This window comes from Sebastes umbrosus, chromosome 15 (genome assembly GCF_015220745.1).
Source record: "Sebastes umbrosus isolate fSebUmb1 chromosome 15, fSebUmb1.pri, whole genome shotgun sequence".
NCBI classification, from domain to species: domain Eukaryota; kingdom Metazoa; phylum Chordata; class Actinopteri; order Perciformes; family Sebastidae; genus Sebastes; species Sebastes umbrosus.
Window position 1 is genome coordinate 3001538 of NC_051283.1, and position 22073 is coordinate 3023610.

The 22073-nt window shown below is 40.2% G+C and overlaps 2 protein-coding genes across 4 annotated transcripts in view; one reads left to right on the forward strand and one right to left on the reverse strand.

Annotated features, from left to right (window-relative positions):
• Positions 1–20419, forward strand: ints8 (integrator complex subunit 8). Of its 2 annotated transcripts, none has more exons than XM_037794538.1 (28): positions 1–197; positions 1978–2116; positions 3386–3560; positions 4858–4998; positions 5185–5256; positions 6603–6654; positions 6896–7075; positions 7294–7401; positions 7511–7663; positions 7844–7944; positions 8149–8290; positions 9891–9961; positions 10113–10288; positions 10412–10542; positions 11645–11755; positions 12085–12289; positions 12593–12714; positions 15375–15559; positions 15674–15707; positions 15811–15870; positions 17119–17180; positions 17282–17400; positions 17758–17861; positions 18515–18565; positions 18789–18862; positions 18935–18999; positions 19111–19154; positions 20204–20320. In XM_037794538.1, exons 2-28 carry the CDS (start codon positions 1984–1986, stop codon positions 20318–20320), a joined length of 2988 nt encoding a protein of 995 aa, XP_037650466.1. In that variant the 5' UTR covers positions 1–197; positions 1978–1983. The 2 variants fall into 2 exon arrangements, with proteins under 2 accessions (XP_037650466.1, XP_037650465.1); XM_037794537.1 differs by having other exon boundaries at positions 14–92; positions 20204–20419.
• The window catches only part of LOC119503047 (G1/S-specific cyclin-E2-like), a 9518-nt gene continuing 7800 nt past the window's right edge, over positions 20356–22073 (reverse strand). For both annotated transcript variants that reach the window (XM_037794543.1, XM_037794542.1), the window contains exon 12: positions 20356–21233. In XM_037794543.1, the coding sequence (XP_037650471.1) occupies positions 21159–21233 (75 nt within the window). In that variant the 3' untranslated portion in view covers positions 20356–21158. The remainder of the gene's footprint in view (positions 21234–22073) is intronic.

Genomic DNA, 22073 nt, shown 5'->3' on the forward strand with positions numbered 1-22073 from the left:
ATATGCGCAAATATGGCGCACTGTGTGTCTCCCTGGCAACGAAGCGGAACCGGAAACACGGCGGAGAGATGTCGAAGCGCAGAATGAATTATGTGAGACTCAAACAGTCCGTGTAGCTGTTCCAGCTTTTAATTAGGAGCTTTTTTAGTGTATATTTATCTCAGATATCTACTACTTGTTCGTTTTGGCCTGTTAAGGTAAGCTAACCCGTCCCTCTGAGTCCGGGCCGAGCCGTGCCGGGCTGTACAGGTTGATATTTAGCTGAATATGAACTCAAAACGACGTTTGCTCCGGACACAACAGAGAATGGGTGGAAGGGGTGCGCTTGGTTTTGGTGTACTGTCAGCCCCGAGCCAGTCAAGTCCCCAGTCAGTCAAGTGGACAAGTGGAACTCCGCCCACACGGGACTACACGTTACTCAGATTAAACTTCCCTGGCCAATACAAAACATTAAACTTTCATTGATTAGCTAGTAGCTAGCTACCTATCTGCTCTCTCCATCCTATCATAAGTAGCTCGCTATCTAGCTGGAGAGCATAGCTTTAGTGTACGTGTGGGTTGTTTACTTCATGTGCTTCACTTTTAATACAAATAATAGATACATGTACAGAAAATAAACTGAATATGGCCATCTATTTTCAGCAAAGACATGTAAGAGACAAATGATGTTGTCATAAGTGGGCAAAGTATATATATTTGTTTTACAAATAAAACTACTACCTTAGTGTAAATATCCATTCCATAAATTACAAGGCATTATATTGGCAGCAAAATGTAAGTTTTTGTTTTTTTTAATGATGAAAAGTAACCCTGATCAGAATCAAAAGGTTTATTGCCAGGTAACGTTAGGTTTCCACATACACAAGATAAAATAAAACTATTCTGAGGGAAAGTGTTGTGCAGTAGCTGTAGTACAAAGTAGGAAAGATGTAGAGTACACATAAACAAAACAGTAAAGATCATCTCTCTGCATGTGTGAGGTACATGAAGATGAATTAACCATGGTATTTTAGTGCACAACGGTCATAATAAATATATAGTAGAAAAAGAGAAACAAGTACTTCAAGTTAAGAATCGTAAAAATAAAACAGTAATTCACATTAAAAGAAATACGTAAAATACATCTTCAGTGGCATTTTCTCAGACTTGACAAAGCCACAGAAAACATGACTTTTGACAATACAGTTATCTGTTTTTAGAGACTTGGTAGTACTCCCCCTGATGAGTAAACTGATCCTGTGTGATAATTGGGGCTGTCAGTTGATAAAATTATTTAATACTCTTATCAACATGGCAGTGGGCAAATATTTTTGCTTTATGCAAATGTATGTATACATTTATTATTGGAAATCAATTAACGACACAAAACAATGACAAATATTGTCCAGAAACCCTCACAGGTACTACATTTAGCATAAAAAATATGCTCATATTATAACATGGCAAACTGCAGCCCAGCAGGCAACAACAGCTGTCAGTGTGTAAGTGTGCTGACTTGACTATGACTTGCCCCCAAACTGCATGTGATTATCATTAAGTGGGCATGTCTGTAAAGGGGAGACTCCTGGGTACCCATAGAACCCATTTTCATTCACATATTTGGAGGTCAGAGGTAAAGGGACCCCTTTGAAAATGGCCATGACAATTTTTCCTTGCCAAAATTTAGCGTAAGTCTGGAGCGTTGTTTAAAGTCCTTCGTGAGAAGCTATTATGACATTGTACCTTTTAAAACAGAGCCCGATACAACTTAAAAATCGCAAGTTGCGTTAATGCGTTAAAGAAATTAGTGGCGTTAAATGAATTTGCGTTAAAGTGTTAATATGATATAGCATTCATTTTGAACCAGGTACTTCAATGTCACTTTCATTTTTGCTGACATAGAACTCTAATCTGTTCACACAATCCCTTATAACCCTTACTGTAGGTCACTGTGATGCCTTAAAAACAAATGTTCAAATCTTTTTCACTGTTCACCAGGGGAGGATGAGTGTGGAGACGGTGGACCGGGTAGCCGCTGTGACCAGCAATCGGCCCAGCACGCCTCTTCAGACGTCATGGTTTGAGTTCCTCCTGGACGGCAGCCTGCTGGAGCATCACCTGCAGAAGTCCAACCCAGGTCAGCTCAGCGTTACTTATGACTAACAGTTATTATATAATGTCTTGTTGTAGATTGTACTGGTCTCTTAATTAGATAAACTCATTTAATAACAAGAGTGGACAACATTTCAGTGATAGCTCAATTAATACTGGTTCTCCTCCTTGAATAAACATCTGGACTCTATCAACTGTGATACAACTTTATGTCAGTGAGTTGAACAAGGCTAAAAATATATGTACTCATGACGTTGCAAATATTTTTTCATGAAAATATCTATATTTCATGCCTTTTGTTATGGCATAAATACTTTTTGTTGTATCTCATGTCCTTTGAGTAAAGTGCATTCATTAGCTGCGAAGTGTAAGTACTTTAATTCTGATTTATTATGGAATTCATAGAAATAGTTACCCTCATGTTTTGCATAATAATCATCCATTAAAGGGTAACATTGTTTTTTTTCAACCTGGATCCTATTTTCTCATGTTTTTGTGTCTAAAGTGACTAATGGGAACAACATTTTTTAAAACTGGTGCAGTATTGAGGGATAACACTGTAACAGACAGCTGCAAAATGAGCTGCTACAATACTCCTAGCTTTTCATTTGTCAAGTATTTGATTCACACAGGAGTATACAAAAATAGGCTTTACCATGTGGTTATTTCATATAGACAATTTATTTATTGAATTACCAGAAAACATGCTATATTGTGATATATATTGTTATCGAAATATGAAATGACTTATATCGGGGTAGAAGACTGTGGCCATATTGCCCAGTCCTAATAGTCGCTATTTGTCAGTTAAACACAAAAACTTAGGAAAATAGGGGCAATGTTGAAAAATACCCTTTAAAGAGTACATTTTAATTTTATTGTTTTAAGGTGAATTCTTCTCCCTGCTGTGGGGCCAAACATGAACAACGAGACACCATATTGTGATATTTGCAGTGCATCTGAATGAGATATCATAACGATATACTTTAGGTGTTGGTGCCTTTTTTGTCAGAATCACAGAGCAAAGTACTCCGTCTCCTCCAGAAGTATTTCTTGGAAATGTAATGAATTATCTCCTGAAGAGGGATGCTGATGATGAGCAATTTAATGAAAAGGGGGTTCACTATAAAAATGAATTACAACATATAATAGATTTATTAAATGGAACAGCCTAAAAAGCATTCAAGGTTGGATATATTTGTCACGTCAGCGTCTTGAGTGGACACTTTGAATTAATCTACTGTGTGCCCATTAATGCTCATTAAAACATAATCATATGTATGTTTTTCCACAGACCCGATAGCGGTGCAGCTGATCATCCAGTTCCTGGAGCAGGCGTCCAAACCCTCCGTGAACGAGCAGAATCAAGTGCAGCCTCCAGCAGACAACCGCAGGAACCGCACCCTGAAGCTGCTGGCCCTGAAAGTAGCCGCCCACATGAAGTGGGACCTGGATGCTCTTGAGAAAGGGTAAGTGTGTGTGTGAAAGGCTCTTTAGACTTATAATGCGGAGGCCGTCAGTGCAAGCTTGTCGATGCATTTGTAGCAAGTCCCCAGGAAGAGCGCCGGTCGTCGATCCCAACTTTTGTAGTGGCCAAACGGCGGTACTGCAACTTCCGTGTCCGTCACGTGATGCCACTGGGCCCAAAAATACTTTTTTCCACATTGGGAAAGAGACGTCTGTAACTCAGCGGATAATTTTTTTTGAGGTGAATCAACTTCCCAGTACGAACACCTAAATTGCCTTTATTTAAAAAATTAAGTTTTCTAAGTTGTAAAATGAACTAATAGCCGAATACAGAGTTATTTCCCTTCCTCCGTTCCTTGTGAATGAGACCCAGACTGACAACTCTCATAGGAATGAACGGGGCCCCGCCTCCAATGCTGTATCCAGTTCTCTTAATACATCTATGGTTTATAGCGGTCCAAATTAAATTGAGCTACTTTTTTTTTTGTAACTACTAAAAATATATATAAAAAAAAAATACAGAAGGAATGTTCTAGTTAAGAGCTGCACGGTGGTGCAGTGGTTAGCACTGCCGCCTCACAGCAAGAGGGTCGCAGGTTCAAACCCGGCTTGAGGCCCTTCTGTGTGGAGTTTGCATGTTCTCCCCGTGTCAGCGTGGGTTTTCTCCGGGTTCTCCCACAGTCCAAAGACATGCAGGCTAACTTGACTCTAAATGTCCCGTAGGTGTAAATGGTTGTCTGTCTCTATGTGTCAGCCCTGTGATAGTCTGGAGACCTGTCCAGGGTGTACCCCGCCTCCGCCTAATGCCAGCTGGGATCGGCCCCAGCCCCGCCGCCATGCTCAATAGGATAAGCAGTTACAGATAATGGATGTTCTATTTAACTATGAATGTGTGTTATAAAGTAAACCTTGTTTTCTTTTCTGGTGGTGGAATTAGTGTTGCTTTGTGGGAGCAGGTATTTTTAATTTTGTTGATTAAGTCTGTGATTGGGCTGGCCATCTGTGGGAGATGTCCTGGTCTACACATCATATTCTACAGACTTAAGAAAACATATTTGTATGGTACAGACAGATGCCCGCAAAAATCACAAATCAATTTTTTCAAAATGAGAATATTGATGTAAAAATTATCATTCCCTCTAATATCGTAAATCATATCGCATTTGCAGTATCAGTCAAAATACTCACAATTAGATATTTTTTCAAAATGCTGCAGCCCTGTACGTGTCTCTAATAATTATTGTGTGTTATATCAAATCATACAGCATCATGTAATAATTGATCCTTCTTCCCTGCCAGCTTGACCATTCCAGTATTAAACATGTTACTGAACGAGCTCCTGTGTGTGAGCAAAGTGCCACCGGGGGTTAAACACGTGGACCTGGACCTGTCCACTCTGCCTCCTACCACGGCCATGGCTGTCATCATATACAACCGCTGGTGAGTGAGATCCACGGGGAAAGCACGCAAAACTCACCGAAGTACTGAGAGAGAGTCTCTAACCCTCTAGTGATTGCATTAGTCCCGAAGAATAAATGTTGATGAAAGGAAGAAACAGCTGAAATGGAAAAAAGAACAAAGAGTCTGAACCATCTTCATGTCCATGTCTTCTTGTGTCTTTCAAAGGGCCATCAGAGCCATCGTGCTGAGCAGTTTTCCAGAGAAACAGACAAAACCGGGACCTCACCAGATGAACATGTAAATACTGCTCCTCCCTTCCTGTCACTTCCTCTGGTTTGGGTCAAGATAAAGTTGTTTTACAGAACAAATACACTCACTCGTGCTCATCTGAAACATCCAGGCCTAGTTGCACATAGAGTTTAACCCTCTGAGACCTGCGTGATCGGGGGGGCGATCCCGACTGACTTTACCGTCTTTCAGAGGCTGTAGCAGGTTCACTTTAGAGTAAAGATACTGATATCAAACCTAAGGAATCCATTGGTACCAATCATGTCATAGTAGCTTGTAGCGAAGGAGGCTAAATAACGCTCCAAACTTACACTAAGTCAGTTTTGGGGCAAAAACCATGGTTGTTTGAATGTAGTAAAAATGTGTTATTTTCGCCTATACTAAAATGATGTGTTTGAAAATTTCTGCATACTGGGGCCCCTAAACAGTCTTGAATTACATAAATTGACTATCACTGTCAAGCTGAGACTCTTGTTGATCCAATGTGCCCAACTGTATTCATGTGTGATGATGTTAGTCCCCATAGGAGACATTTCATTGTAGTGAGACCATTTTTTTAAAAATTTAACTTCACTGTATAAAATGACCTGTGGTGACCTCTAGGATAATCACAGCCTCATGAAACTTTACAGCCACAAACTAGAGACCTAGAACATTCAGAGGATGGATGGCTTTCCTAGCTAGATTGAAAATAAGGGGGTTTCTGAGCAGTTTAGACAACAGAAGTGCTCTCCATCCAATCGCCGAAAAATGCAATTCTTGCAGAAATCTCCAAATGTCAAAAGTTTTTGATCCAAGATTACAGCATGGTTCTTTCTATGGGGTTCCTCAAGGTCTTGGTGTCTTAATGTGGTATTTTGGAGGGATTATTGATCATTTTTTATCAATTCTCAAGTGGTAAAAAAATGGTTAAATTTTGCTCCAAATCTGTGTAACAAAATATATCAACCCAACGATTGCTGCAACAATTTATGAGACATAATAGAGCATGGGGATGACCATCATATACTTCTGTCATAATGTTCTAAACCCTTATACTTTTTTTAAAATTTATTTTAATTAACTAATTCACGTTTATTTCTGATTTATGACTAGAACAACTTGACACACAGTGCTGAGCTGCATCTCAAATTAATCTTCAGGTTCCCAGATTTCAGATGATGTACACCACTTCTATGTGACATCTACTGCTGACCTGTTATCTCCCCCTAAAGATCCCCTGTACCCCCCTAAAAAAGACTAAAACGGGTCTATGTGGGTCTCAGAGGGTTAAAAAATTGAAATATAGCTATTTAAGTGCTCAGTTTGAATGGCATCAAGACGATAGTGAGTTCATGTCTTGTTGCTTCTCGTAGGTTAAGTATCGTGCAGCAGGAGAAGGAGATGACTGAAAACATCCTTACTGTGGTGAGTACGAAATGGAAATCCTTAAACGTCGTCATGAAATATACTTTTTCGGACTATATCTGATATAAATAAACACGGTATCCACATTTTATCCACAAACTTTTGATTTTGTAAAGGTTTGGATGAACAACACGTCATTATAGCCCCTTTTCCGTTAATCCCTGTTTTGTCCCTGTCCTCTGTCTAAAAAAATATCTAGTAGGTCAAATTACTTTCCCATCATGTAACTTCCTGCCCTCAGCTGAAAGAGCAGGCGACCGACTCCATCAGTGTCCTGGAGGGAGCCCTACAGCTGAAGAAAGACTTCTACGTTCACACCCTGAGGACTCTGGATCTGCTGGCTGCTGACGCCGCCGCCAACGGAGAGACGGAGTCCTCGACCGCAGGGCTTCGCATCAGCGCCGATGAGCTGCACTGTCAGGTTGGTGGACAACTCAGTGGTGTCTCGCTGCTGGGATTAAATTTTTGGGTTTAGATCACTCTGAGTACAATTCATCCAGATTACATATAATCAGATGAACTTTATTGATTCCCATGTTGATAAGAGTATTAAATACTTGACAAATCTCCCTTTAGGTACATTTTGAACAGATAAACAATGGGCGATTAATTGCAATTAATTGTATTTTGGTGTTTCAGGTGCATTATGATCTGGGAGGTATTTTCTTCCAGCAAGGCTGCACAGACCAAACTGCCTATGAGAAAGCCCGGGATCACTTCAGACAGACAAAGGAACTGTTAACAAAGGTAGATTTACTTGTATATTACTTAACCATGTCCTGATTTGTCTTGTTTTAGTCCTGTAATGACTGCAGTTTGCCACCAGCAGTCATTCCTTTAAAACTTTATTTTTCAGCTTGACTCGACTATCCATGTTCACCTGGACGGGAAACGTCTGGCTGGCTACTGGAACGCCTGCAAAGCTTTGACTGAAGACTGCGACCCCTCAGACTCCCAGAACACGCCCTACAATCAGATCAACAGCCTGATCAGGGCGCGCAACTACCAGGTCAGAGCAGACGCTGCAGTGAGCTTAAAGCCAAAGACTTTAATGCACCCAGGACTACGTAATGAGCAATGTGACATGCACAGTAGTAAGGCTCCAATTGTAAACTGAAGGCAAAAGGGAGGTTCCAGTGAGATATTCAGCACTGTAGTACTTTATAATATGTATTCTTCTCTCTGACAGGCTGTCATTGAAGCCTTCATCAAAGACAACGTGTGCCGCAGTTTGCCAAACAACTTCAGACGATCTGTTCTCAGGGAGTTCCTGTACAAAGTCCAGCAAGGGTGAGATTTTCAATCCAAAATCCAAACTAATTCAAACACAGCCGTTTGCAGTGTGACAAAGCCTATATATATATATGTTACGCATTGAAACATGAGGTACTGCTTGCATTGTATTTTTTTTTTTTATTTAGTTTATAGTGACAGACAGTCCAACTGCATGTCCACAAACAATCCAACAAACAAGCCATTTCTAACACTCTGCAGGGAATCGAGTCTGGATGAGGTTTGCTACAAGGTGTGTGTTTGCAACGCCGTCCGAGATGCTCTGGAAGGAGAAATGCTCAGTGTGCGTTTCCAACAGCTCCTCCTCAAGCCCAGTAAAAGGATGGTGGATTTCATTTTAGAGGTACTTTCTCAAACTTCTTGTGTCCCAAGTAAGTGTGAGAAGCAGACAGGAGTACCAGCGCGGGAGCAAAGCAATGTACTGCTCTGTACGGGGGGGCAGCAGCAAAACGGCTTTTAGACAACTAAACAATCAATATCGGCTTAAGTGTACACTATATTTTGAATATTTTCCCAACTTTATCTTGCCGTCAGACAGCCCTGTCTGACGGAGGACCGAAGCCGTAATCTATGCTCTCTTCAAAGCCACCAGACTCCATTGACAAAAACAGCAACTTCACCTCGCAGAACACGGAAGTTACTGGTCTGTAGCTGGTTTGTCTGTGTTATTGTTAAGGCTGTCAATCGATTAAAATATTTCATCGCGATTAATTAAAACATTTTTTTTATCTGTTCACAAAATGTTCCTTAAAGGGAGATTTGTCAAGTATTTAATACTCTTATCAACATGGGAGTGGGCAAATATGCTGCTTTATGCAAATGTATGTATATATTTATTATTAGAAATAAATTAACAACACAAAACAATGACAGATATTGTCCAGAAACCCTCACAGATACTGCATTTAGCATAAAAAATATGCCCAAATCCTAACATGGCAAACTGCAGCCCAACAGGCAACAACAGTTGTCAGTGTGTCAGTGTGCTGACTTGACTATGACTTGCCCCAAACTGCATGTGATGATCATAAAGTGGGCATGTCTGTAAAGGGGAGACTCGTGGGTACCCATAGAACCTCCTTTACAACGAGCCAATATGACAACCTAAAGATCACAAGTCGCATTAATGCGTTAAAGAAATTAGAAATTCGTTCAAACTAATTTGTGTTAGCTCGTTATTATGTGTTAACTCTGACAGCCCTCGTTATTGTCTGACCTTTGGTGTATCCGAACTAACACTTTGAAACACCAAAATCCCACAATAACACACACAAACTAACCGATGGACTGAAATTGCTGTTTTTGTCAAAGGAGACTGGTGGCTTTGAAGAGAGCATAGATGAATGTAATTCTGCCCCCGTCCACAGCGGTATATTGCTTTGCAGACAGTCCAAAAATATTAGTAAACATGAACATCTCTCTCTCAAATCCCAAAACTAGAGGGCTAAAACTCAACTGGAACTCTGCTCTCAGTGTCATCTAGAACATCTCTCCCAATTCATTGTCTATGGAGCAGTTCCAGACACACAAGTTTGAGTTTTAACACTCTAGCTTTTGGATTTGGGAGAGAGTTGTTCATGTTTACTAATATTTTTGGTCTTAGACCATCGGAATAACATGTATACATTTTTAAAATGAGCGTAGTTCCCCTTTAAGGAAAGAGGTTTTTGGGAGTTAAATTTGCAGGTTAAAATATTGAAGCTAGGGGCGCCGCTGTAGTTCACCTGGTAGAGCAGGCCCCCCCTGTTCCAAGGCTGAGTCCTCTCTCTCCCCCCCTTTCAGTACTCTCTGTCTCTATCAATAAAAGCTAAAAAATAATTTTCTTGAGCTGTGCTGAGGTTTGAGGAGTTTGTGTATCTGGGACTGACCTGAATATTTCTCATGATTAAAAAATCAAATTGGAAGCTGCTGCACATTTGAATGAGACATTCCTCGTCCTGCAGGTGTGCACACTTTCACTGGAAAAGGAGCGTCCGTCTGAGACATGCAGAAGAAACATGGCCGCTTTCATGAAGTGAGTGAGCGTCAGAGCCACACCCACTGACATACCAGCTAAAGTGACAATAAAACCTTTATTAGTAAAGAAATAGCAGAACCTACAGCTGGTAGCCTCTGTTAACGTACCCTGATCATCTTTTTAAAATGAGACCGTTGTCATCTTGCAGGACTCTGTGTGAAACCTTGGAGGAGCTGCCTCTGCTGTTCGTGGTGTCCTCTCATAAGCTCTTCATGGAGCTGCTGAAGGAGGAGGAGAGGAAGGTTCTGGTGGAGCAGCTGAGGAAGAGATCGGCCACAATCAACCTCAGCGCCAAGCCTCTACCTTCTTTCTACGACATTCCAGGTACAGCACTGAGAATTGTTCTTATGCTTACTATTCGGTGACATCCAGATTATGGGTTTGTTGTCAGGAAAGCTCTCAGTGGTGTGTTTCAGTCTCTTAAAGCTTGTCTTCATCGCTCCACAGCTTCAGCGAGTGTGAACATTGGGCAGCTGGAGCAGCAGCTCATCCTCTTACTGGAGCCGCGCAGGATCCGACAGATCCTCATCGAACTCCACGGCATGGCCGAACGACCCTTCTGGAGGGTCAACAGTAAGGTCAGAGGTCAACAGAGTGATACCGGAAGAGAAAGTGCTGATATCAAAGACATTTATATATTAGATATCTATAATAATGCTCCTGTTAAGAGTAATAATAACTAGGGCTGTTAACGCGATAATAACGCAAATGTGTTTTTTTTTTTGTGTATTAATTTTATTGACAAATGTTGATGACAACATATAAGCCAAACAAAAATCAAAACCATAACCCAACCTAAAAATTCACACACCTGCACTCGCACACTCACACACACATTTACCGGGGAGGAGTGGTACAAATAACTAAGAGAAAATTATCCAAACTGTGTGTCAAGGACAAAAGAAAAAGCATAAATATCATAACATACTGTATCATCATCATAATAGGAGTATTTGAAAAAAGAAAACTATCAATATATGAATACAAATGCTGTCAAACGGAGTCCAAATGTTGCGCAAAGGGGCCCCAAGATTCTTCCCATTCATGTTGATGTTTTAAATTATTCACAAATTTGTTTTTTGTTTGTTTCTTTAACGCATTAATGCAACGTGTGATTCTTAGACTGTATGTCATACTAGCTTTTCGAGAAGGAGGATAAATAACGCTCCAAACTTGGCGCTGAATTTTGGCGAGGAAAAACTGTCATGGCCATTTTCAAAGGGGTCCCTTGACCTCTGACCTCCAGATATGTGAATGTAAATGGGTTTTATGGGTACCCACGAGTCTCCCCTTTACAGACATGCCCACTTTATGATAATCACATGTAGTTTGGGGCAAGTCATAGTCAAGTCAGCACACTGACACACTGACAGCTGTTGTTGTCTGTTGGGCTGCAGTTTGCCATGTTGCCAATTGAGCATATTTTTGTGTTAATTGATTTCCAATAATGAATATATATATATTCTGGCAGCATATTTGCCCACTCCCATGTTGACAAGAGTATTAAATACTTGACAAATCTTCCTTTTAAGGTACATTTTGAACAGATAAAAAAATGTGTGATTAATTTGCGATTAACTATTTTAATTGATTGACAGCCCTAGTAATATTCATTGTCAGATATAATGAAATCTAAACTGAAATAATACAAAAAATTCCCCCTTCTGTTTGTGTGTACAGTGGGAAGTTCCTCCGGACTACATCAACGTGATCCTCGGCATTAAAGACAACCTGACAAAGGACCTTGTTTACATCCTCATGGCCAAAGGACTCCACTGCATATCAATAAAGGTGTGCTTACTTGATAAGCGCTCAGAAATATAACCTTTTTCTAGTTTCAGGCTCACAATTATGCATCAAAATGGAAAAGTAAACGCTGTGTGAAGAATGTTTTAACTCTCGGACTTGAGGCTCTGTAGACTGACTACTTTGTTCCACAGGATCCAAAACATGGAATGAGCTTGTTGAACTTTCTTAACTGTAAAGAATACCAAATGGCTTGCCACAATTATTTAAACCCTTACTGACACAAAGGACATCAACAAGTGGTCCATCAGCTTTATTACAATAACAGTTCCGAGCAGTGAGAATCCGTTAATACTTGTTTCCTGTCGTCTCAGGACTTTGCCCACGCGCGGCAGCTTTTCTCAGCCTGCCTGGAGCTTGTTACAGAGTTCTCCCCGAAGCTGAGGCAGGTGATGCTGAACGAGATGCTGCTACTGGAGGTTCGCGCGCACGAGACGATGGCGGCCGAGGGCAGCAAGGAGCGACCGCCGCCCGACCTTGTCAGCAGGGTCAGAGGATACCTGGAGATGAGGATTCACGGTGAGTGAGTGGAAACACCGTGGAGTTGTTACCTGGTCTTTACCCAGCTGTAATTTGTTTTAAATAGTCTGATGTCGGGCTGTGTGGTAAACTCCGTCACTCTGGTTCTGCAAGTTTAAAAGTTATTTGGCAAAACAAATATTTACGACACTTCTGGATGCACTCTAATATTAAGATGTGACCCTATCTACTGCATATGAACAGCATCGTAGCTCGCTCACTGTGGATTAATGCTGCAGTGGAATAAGGGATCATTTTTAGACGCACTAATAAATCAGGGGATGTCCTTATCTTTGTCTCCAGATCTGCCTCTGCGTCAGGTGGTTGGAGAGGAGTGTGTCGCCTTCATGTTGAACTGGAGGGAGAACGATTACCTGACTCTGCAGGTGCCACCATCTCTGGTCATGAACAACCCATACATCAAGGTAAAAAAAAAAAACTGTGTTTACACCACTTTCAGGTCCATCACTGCTTCATTGTACCAGTTACATAGATGATATTATTTTCCCTTACATTATTCCAAGAAGTCCATAACATTTCTGTAGGTTATGAAACAGTTAAAAATGCCTTCTGCTATTTTATTTCTATCATGTTAATGTTGACTTAAACTTCAGCTTTGTATGCTCTGTAAAGGTACGGTTGCTGAACTAAGATTTTCAACAAATGTCACTGTTCAGATTCAATAATGGCCAACACAATATCAAAACTATCATGAATTTGTACATGCAGGCAGATAGAATTGTTTACAGTTAAAATCTTGAACTCTGATTTTCACTCTTAAAGGGACTGTTTGTAACTGTTTAAGCGTATAAATGTACCGGGTCGGGACACATGCGCGCTCGCAGATGCGCGTTCGCGTGTAGCTGTTGCCTCTCCTCCTCTGCTTGCTCGCCTTCACTCAGACAGCGCGCGCCTTCTCGCTCAGCTCGCTCCACCTTTAGACATGAACGCGCGCTCACTTCACACTGAAGAAGAGTTGGTAGCTCTGAGAATATCTAGTGAATGTACAGTGGATGTTTGGGCAGAAATAAATGCTGCAGCTTCTCCAGACCAACAGAGGTTTCCCGTGTCTTGTGAAGTGACGGAGCTCTGCAGAGAGACACATTATCATCTTGTTACCGACCGGGTGCTGGTGTCTTCCTGCTCTCTCCGGCTGCGGGCGGAGAGAGCAGGGAGAAACCGAAGTTTTGGTCGGAGACGATAACGTTTCTCTCTGCGGAGCCCCGTCACTTCACAAGACACGGGAAACCTCTGTTGGTCTGGAGAAGCTGCAGCAGTTATTTCTGTCCACTGAACATTCACTAGATATTCTCAGAGCTAAACTAACTCTTCTGCAGTGTGTAGTGTGCGCGGATGCACGTGAGAGTGGAGCGAAAGAGTGAGAACGAGCGCAGTGTGTGAGTGAAGGCAGGCAGAGGAGCAGAGTACAGCAGAGACTCCGGTCCTGGAGACCAAAGCTACGGTCTCCCCCGCGTCCTCCGACCGCGGCCAACACTGTTTAACAGACGGGCTTCAATAGATAGAACTTTGTGGTTTTGGTGCTTCCGTGTAGTTTGTGTTGGAGTCTGAGTCTGAACAGCACAGCCACACGCAAGTGCGCATGGGACACTGACCCGCAATGATTTATACAAGTAGGAAGTTACAAACAGTCCCTTTAATTTCTCCTTACCTTTCAATACAGAAACATGTTGGCCATGCTGACACAGCATGACATCCTTTATCTGCTTGTTGCTCCGATCAGTATTTCTAGATTAACAACAAAATGAATATGTGTATGTGACCTGTCCAGCACCAAATTACAGACACAGTTTATCAGGTAAAAAGACAGATATTGCCCTCATGAGTTGGTGGAGACCAAAACAGAGTTAAAAGAACAATAAATATTGGACTGGCATTTGTCAGGTGGACAGAAACAAAATAATATCATTGCGTCATGTGTGCTCGATGTGTAAATAGGCAACTGTTTACAAGGCATGGGAGATACCAACATTTTTTAATCTGATACAGATACTTTTTGTTACAATTTTAACAATACCGAAACTGATAATTTCTTGTGATTTTTCAAAATCATGGGCATTTTTAGAAAAAAAAAAAGATCGTTACACTCAAAGGCAAGTCACATGACACATACCGGCCATTAATAACAAATTTATTACAAAAGCAAATATAAATACAATTAAATAAAAAGGTTTGTGCTACTACATGTAAAAACTAGTCCAGCATTTTACAGAAATACTATGATTAAATAATAAGCTTCCTTATAACTTTCAGGGTGTGTTGTTTTGAAATGTTTGAAGAGGGACTTGTGCTGCCGTGTGGCACTTTACTTTCACAAATAGTGCATTTTGCTGTATTTGTATCTTTTTAACTTTTATTTTAAGCGGCCAGACTACTTTCCTTTCTGCCATTCTCTCACGTTTGATGTGGAAGTGTGCGACTATGTTCTGATGTCACATGGTTTCCACAGTCATGTGACACGGGCCAGCTAAATATGTCGGGGCTGTTTTGGCACAAACATTATGCAAAAGTAGTGAAAACATTCAGCAGTGATGCAGCCACCCACTTTTGTAATTATATAATTTTATTAGCGATAGTTATTGATACCAAATGAGTAGCTTGTGACTATCAAAGAATCAATACCACAGTATTCACCATCCGCCCATCCCTACTGTTTACGTTCATGACAACTTTATAAGGTGATAACATGTCAATGATGTGCATACAGCTTCTTGCACTGCCCCCAAGTGGCTAAAAGAAATCCATTATTGCAGGTTTAAGCCATGTGATTCGTATATTGAGACAAACTCAATGTGCCATTCAATGCCACGGCAGTAATATTCTATAATATAACAACAACTATTCTTGAAGTATTGTGCATCAGTTTATACACGTTCCCACAACAATACATATTTGGTACCTTTTGGAAACACTGGGATCTCCATGAGAGTTCAAAACAAACCTGTGTTGGTCTGAACCAAGACTTTGTGATGATGGACCCTCCTCTGGCTCTGAAATGATTGACATGGCGGAGACCGCTGTGGTTTTGGCTTGTTTGAATTAATCTCCCTCTGTTTCCTTCTGATAGATCGGTCAGCTCCTGGCTTCGACGTGCAAAGAGCTCCCGGGTCCTAAAGAGTGTCGGCGCACAGCCAAGGAGCTGTGGGACGTGGTGGTGCAGATCTGCAGCGTGTCCATCCAACACAAGAGGAACAGCGACGGCAGAGTGGGCCTCATTAAACATCGGGAGTCCTCCATGGGCATCCTTTACCGGTACGCTGCAAACACACCCCCTGCATTGAACGAAGCATTACAACGCAATGATACGCTGTAGAGAAGCACACACAGGCTCATTCTGATCTATTTTCATTTTTTTAACGCATTTAGGAGCAAATTCATCACTTTCATCAAGAAACTCAGAGTGAGTATTTAATAAACTAAACTTAATCCCACTTTGGATATGTCACATTAACAATGGATACTATTGATGCAAAAGGTAACGAGTGTCCTCTTATGTCTCACAGGAGCCTTTGGTGCTGACAACCCTCATCTCACTGTTTGTGAGGCTCCACAGCATCGTGCGGGTATGTCTCTAATTTGAGCTGTTAGATTGTTGAATTTTCCACACTGATAGCACGCTGTAGAGTCTCACATAGGCTGTGTGGTAGTAGGAATATCTCACAGCGAAACAAGGGGCCGGGCATTTAGAGGAGGATGAAGAAGAAGAGGAGGAAGATGAAAAAAGGAAGAGGAGGAAGACCGATGAGAAATACAGGACAGTCCATCATCGAACCTGGAAGGCATTAGCATGTTAGGTCTGCCTCAGTCGGGTCTCCAACTCACAACCTCAAACACCAAGGGCAAGTCACTATCTAGGTGAACTTACCGCTTCACACACTATGACTTCACACTACAACTAGGCGATCACCGGGGCTGCATGTAAAGGCAGATTTCAAACTAGTGTCAAAAATTCAGTTTTCAAGACAGAATTCTGAGAATTTGTGTACTTCATATATACAACACAGAGATGTCTGTAATGTATTTGAATAATGATTGATTGCTCCTTAAGTGACAAACTGATTGATTGATTTTCATTGACTGTGATGGTTCACATGAGGATAGAATTCAAAATACTGTGAAAAATGCAGTTTTTGAGATAATTGTACACCCTACCATGACCTCAAAATTCTCATTTATTTTCATGAACATTGGAGCTTTATTTAGTGAGAATTTGCAGTAGCTGTGTACAGTAACACACTAAAATGTTTTGATGCACTGTGGATTTTTGATAATTCAAAAATCTGGTGGATGGTTTGTGGAGGACAGTCTGAAGTTTGGTGTCAGGTGAGAAACAAATGCTGGAGTTTAATACGTTTTAGTCATGGACTTTATAATTCCTGCCAGGTTGAAGCATCTGAACATTTCTGCTCACTTGGGGCTACATTCTGGTGAAAGTTGCAAATTGCTAGCACGTACGGCTGATTTGTTAAGAGTTTTAAGCTTATTATTAGCCCACAAAACTAGTTGAGGAAGTTTAGCATAGGACTGGATCTATGTGCAAAGTTTGGTTTATTTTCATGCATGGGAAGGCAGATTTTCTAGGGAAGAAGGAGAAGAATATTGACAAAAACAAGAGCAGAGCTGCTGCCCGGCCTCTAATAAACAGCTGGCTACAATGGATCAAAGTGCTTTAATGTTGCAGTAAATGTATAAATACCATGGTGTGATGGTAGGTTTTGCAGCAGTTTCAGTCTGGACACTTAAAGCACTGCTTATCACCATCAGCTCATCTCATTCTCTCCGAGGTAACCAACTGTTCTCTCTCTCTTTAGGATGATATTGTAAATGAAGTGACAGCAGAACACCTCACCATCTGGCCATCTACTCTTCCGAGGTAAGAAAATTGTCTTTCTTAATGAATTATTAAGATTTCTCAAACAAAGCCTTCTAAATGTGACGGTGATGTTTTTGGGTGTGTGTGTTTGTGTGGATCAGCATACAGGCAGTAGACGTGGAAGCTGTGGCTGTGACGGTCAAAGAGCTGGTGTCCTACGCCCTCACCCTGAATCCTAATAACCAGTCGTGGCTCATCACACAGGCAGACATCTACTTTGGTGAGAAACGCACCGGCAGCCTTTTGTTTTTCTTTAAGGACATCTGCAGCCGGAAAATATTTTATCAGTGAATTTAGTTGAAGTTCCAGTTCCTAAAATGCTCACCAATGGATTTAGGCAAACTAGGGTTAAATGGTTAGTAAACCTTTAGACACAAACACATATGAAAATAGGGTCCAGGTTGAAAAATACCAAAGTTACCCTTTAAGTACAGTACTCATGTAAATATATTCACTTGCATTACACCCCTGCAAACACCAAACATCTGGCTACAACAATGAAGGGAAAGTATAAACAGTGTTACCCAGATGTCTCCGTTTGACTGAAGCCTTCTGTTGGTCTCTCTCTGTTCTGTAGTGACCAATCAATACTCTGCTGCACTGAACCTTTACCTCCAGGCCGGAGCCGTGTGCTCCGACTTCTTCACCAAAGCTGTTCCCCCTGACGTCTACAGTGACCAGGTAGATCACACAGCAAACAGTACACATACGTTCACAGTGAACAGCTTTTCAGCAGTTGTTGGCAACAAGAAATACAAACAAAGAGCGAATTACAATAAAAAGATAGAAAATGAACATACTTTAGTCTGAATTGTAGTTTCAGTCCACTGTTTTGACATTAAAATGAAACCTCGATTTAATTAATTTTGTTTCAATATTTTATTGAGTTATATTCATATTATTTAATTATTTTCATATTCTGTTTTATTTACTCTGTTGTAAATGTGCCTTAAACACACAGTATGTACTTTGTACGGGGATATAAGTAGGTGCTGGGAATGTGGTGTGTGAATTTATTATTTTTATTTATTTATTATCATTACTATTTATTTATTTTTATTTAAAAAAAAAAATGTATTATATTTTTAATTTTAGAATTTTTTTTTAAAATATATTTATATTTTTAATTTTATTATTATTACCTTTTTTTCTCTTTATTTTTGAATAGCTTGTTTTTCAATTTACAATTACTATCTGATATACTTTATGTACATATTATTTTATTTGTTGGTGATTTAGGTTGTTGTAATCTTTTTCTCTTAAGGAAACAATAAAAAGCATGATTAAAAAAAGAAAAGAATCCATCCTATAATAACACTGACTGTTGTTTGCAGGTCCTGAAGAGGATGATCAAGTGCTGTTCAATGATGAACTGCCACACACAGGTCAGAGGTCAAACCAGTTTCCTTCTTTTTAAAGATTAATGTCAGCTGCTATCACCAGGCTGTCTCCATGTCCTTATGGTAAAATAGTTGAATTAGTTAACAGTTTCCTGAAGCAATGTTTCTGAAAATGTCAGACACCGAAGAAATACCCGTCAGGTTTCATCACTTTCAGTGTTAAATGTTTATTTTCAGCTAAATGCCTGTTGTGTCCCGTCTTCATCAGGTTGCTGTTCTCTGTCAGTTTCTCAGAGAGGTGGACTACATGACGGCATTTAAAGCTCTTCAAGAACAGAACAGGTATGACATGACACATACACGCCCACCAGCACTCTTCTGAACATCTCTTACATCTTTCTCTCGTCACCACAGTCACGACGCCATGGACTCGTTCTACGACTACATCTGGGACGTCACCATCCTGGAATACCTCACACGTATCCTTCCTGTTAATGACTGTATTGATTCATTGAGAACCTTCAGACCTTCTATCATAACCTGCTGTTAACTACAATGTCAACTGTTAACTTTCCTAACTGTGCGTTCAGATATTCACCATAAAAGGGGCGAGACTGAGAAGAGACAAATAGCGGTAAGCAGTTCAAAACCCAGTTAAAGCTGGAGGAGGCAGGTCGGAGCAAATATGATTTAAAAAAAAAAAAAAAAGTTATTTTTTTAAAACGGTCACTATATCCTGACCGTAGTGTATGAGACAGGTAATCTGAAACAAATCCTGTTCCTCTGTGTCCTCCGGTGCTCCTAACGGCATCTGCAAGATTTCACAGACTGGAGGAAAACAACCAATCAGAGCCGAGCTGGAGCCTTGCCGTCTCTGAGCAGCTGTCAATCACTCGTGAACTCTGATCAAACATGAATCAATCTGTGATCAATTCTGTTACTGTAATGCCTATTTCTCGCATAAAATGTTTTCAGAAACATCTTGTAGTGTACTGTTTAGTTGTAAAGCCATGTTGAGATCAGTTGAGGAAATACCAAACACCGCCCACCAGCCGGAGCAAACTTTCTAATTTTACAGCTAAACAGTACACTACAAGATATTTCTGAAAACATTTGAGGCGATAAATACGCATTATAGTAACAGAATATTAATTCATATTTGATCAGCGCTGACTAGTTTGACCTAAGTTCGCAAGTGATTGACAGCTGCCTCTGTTGAACAGCCAATAGGAACATTCTGTCTCTCTCTCTCTGAAATGACCAGTGATTGGCCAAAGTCTCCCATCACGGGCTAGTTTTTTAAATCTTGAAAACAGAGCCATGAGGAGGTGCAGAAGTCTAGTCATCTCTCAGAACACTTGAATTACAATATGCTGAAAAGTTATTATGGATTTTTTTGCCCATTGATGCCAAAAAACATTCTGCCTACTGCAGGTTGTAAACACATCTGGTTAAAACTGGGTTGGAAAGTGAGTTTTCGACATCTGTCTTGTATATAAACCTCAGTTCAACTGCAGTTTTTTTTATTTTTTAACCATAATTCTGCTTCAAACTGAGGGTTTCAAAATGCTGTTGAAAGACAACTCGACCAAATCAAATTACAACCTGCATATGTCCAAGTCTGCGCTTCCCGAGACGCTCCAGAGAGCTGCATTCATTTCCCAACTGGTTGCTTCTCCTCAGATAAAAGCGATCGGACAGACGGAGCTGAACACCAGTAACCCGGAGGAGGTGCTGCAGCTGGCTGCACAGAAGAGGAAGAAGAGATTCCTGCAGGCGATGGCCAAACTGTATTTCTAGGAGACGTGTGAACCACTGGCAGACTTCTGGGAGGGTTTGGGAATGTATATTTTATTTTGTGGTAGAAAATAAACTTCTAATAAATACAGTTGCTCATTTGTACACTTGCAATCATTTGAAAATAGATCACTGACTATCCATAGCCCTGAGTTACACAAACAATGGCTTTACAATAGCATGGGAAATATCACTGAAAAACACTGAGTATGCCATTTATTCAGCCTGCCCTTTCAGTCGCATGGCTTTCATCTGGGTTCATGACGGTGCATATTCGTACTGTATATCAGTGGTTCCCTGTTTTTCACACTTAGTTTACAGATTAGCTGACGGTAGCTGCTTTTCAACATCATCTGTTTTAAAAAACAATTTCATATTTCAACTGACCCTGAAGCAGTATCATCTGTTGACTATGAACATATTTAATATGCTACAAAAGTAAACAATTGCACATCACTTTCAGTAATAGATCATTTCCTAGAAATGACACTTGACACTTTTTTAAAAACATTTTCTCCTTTTCTGAATTATAGCACCCTGTTGCTAAAAACAGCTAAACATCAAGCAAAAAAAAGCTTTGGCTGAGAAGAAAGAAAAGTCTTTAAAATATTATCCTGGATGATGCATTCAGTGGCAATTTCACATCAGCAGGCGTGAAAAAAAACTCCCATCCAGACTCCAGTTAAAAGTAGTAGGAGTTGTTTCCTGTAAAAAGAGCCCCTCTTAGTGGGACATTAACCCTGCGTCCTCTTAGTGGGACATTAACCCTGCGTCCTCTTAGTGGGACATTAACCCCGCGTCCTCTTTGCTCACAGTCCCTTCAGAGTCTTCCTCTTGTGGTTCAGTGTGTGCTGGTTTTCTCTGTGCTGTTGGGAGGAGTGAGGAACTGGCTGGTCACATCCTTCTGACTGTGGTCCTAAAAAATAAAACAGGTTGAGAGTCAGAAACCAGTGATCCAGTAGCATCATGAATAGTTAAAGTATTACTTATTGAGCTTTGATGTTAAATGGTCGCTCAATAAAAGCAATATCAGTTGAAGCAGTTTTTTTCCCTTCATCCTCGTGTTAGGAGTGTTTATGTTTAATAATTCATTACATGTAAAACTGCACGATGTCAGTAGAGTGCCTCACAAAATTCTTTATTTTGGGAAAGGTCGACAAATGCTACAGCCTGTTCTACACCTTAAATAGTGCAGCAGTTATAATCCGTTTTACACAGACTGGTGAACAAAAGTATTGAATTTACTATCATATAAAACAGAAAATCATTGTATCCGAGTAACTTAAAATTATAGTTTTTGGGAATTTGCTTGAAAAATGAGTCGACTAATAGTTTCAGCTTTACTAAATACCTAAATTTAAAAATAAATATAAAATAAATACATTTAATTCCTTTTGAATTAATAAAAATAAATAAATGGGAAAATTAAACAAGACTAAATAAATAAGGGAAGATAAATAAATAAGCAAACTGAAACAAAAATATTAATTTGTTACTTTTTATCAATTAATTAATGGCTAAATTTATTTTTGCTACATTTATTTATTGAGTCATTTATTTATTTATTGATTTTTTATTTTGGAAGGTTCCGTCCTCCACTCTCTTCCCAGCAACCATTGTTGATTATAGATTAATAATGTAATTATTATGGTTCCTGATGAATTATTCAATCAACAACAAGGATTACTAATTTGAGGACGGATTAATTTTTTTTCTCCATGACACTTTTGAGACTATGGAGACCCCCTAGACTCCT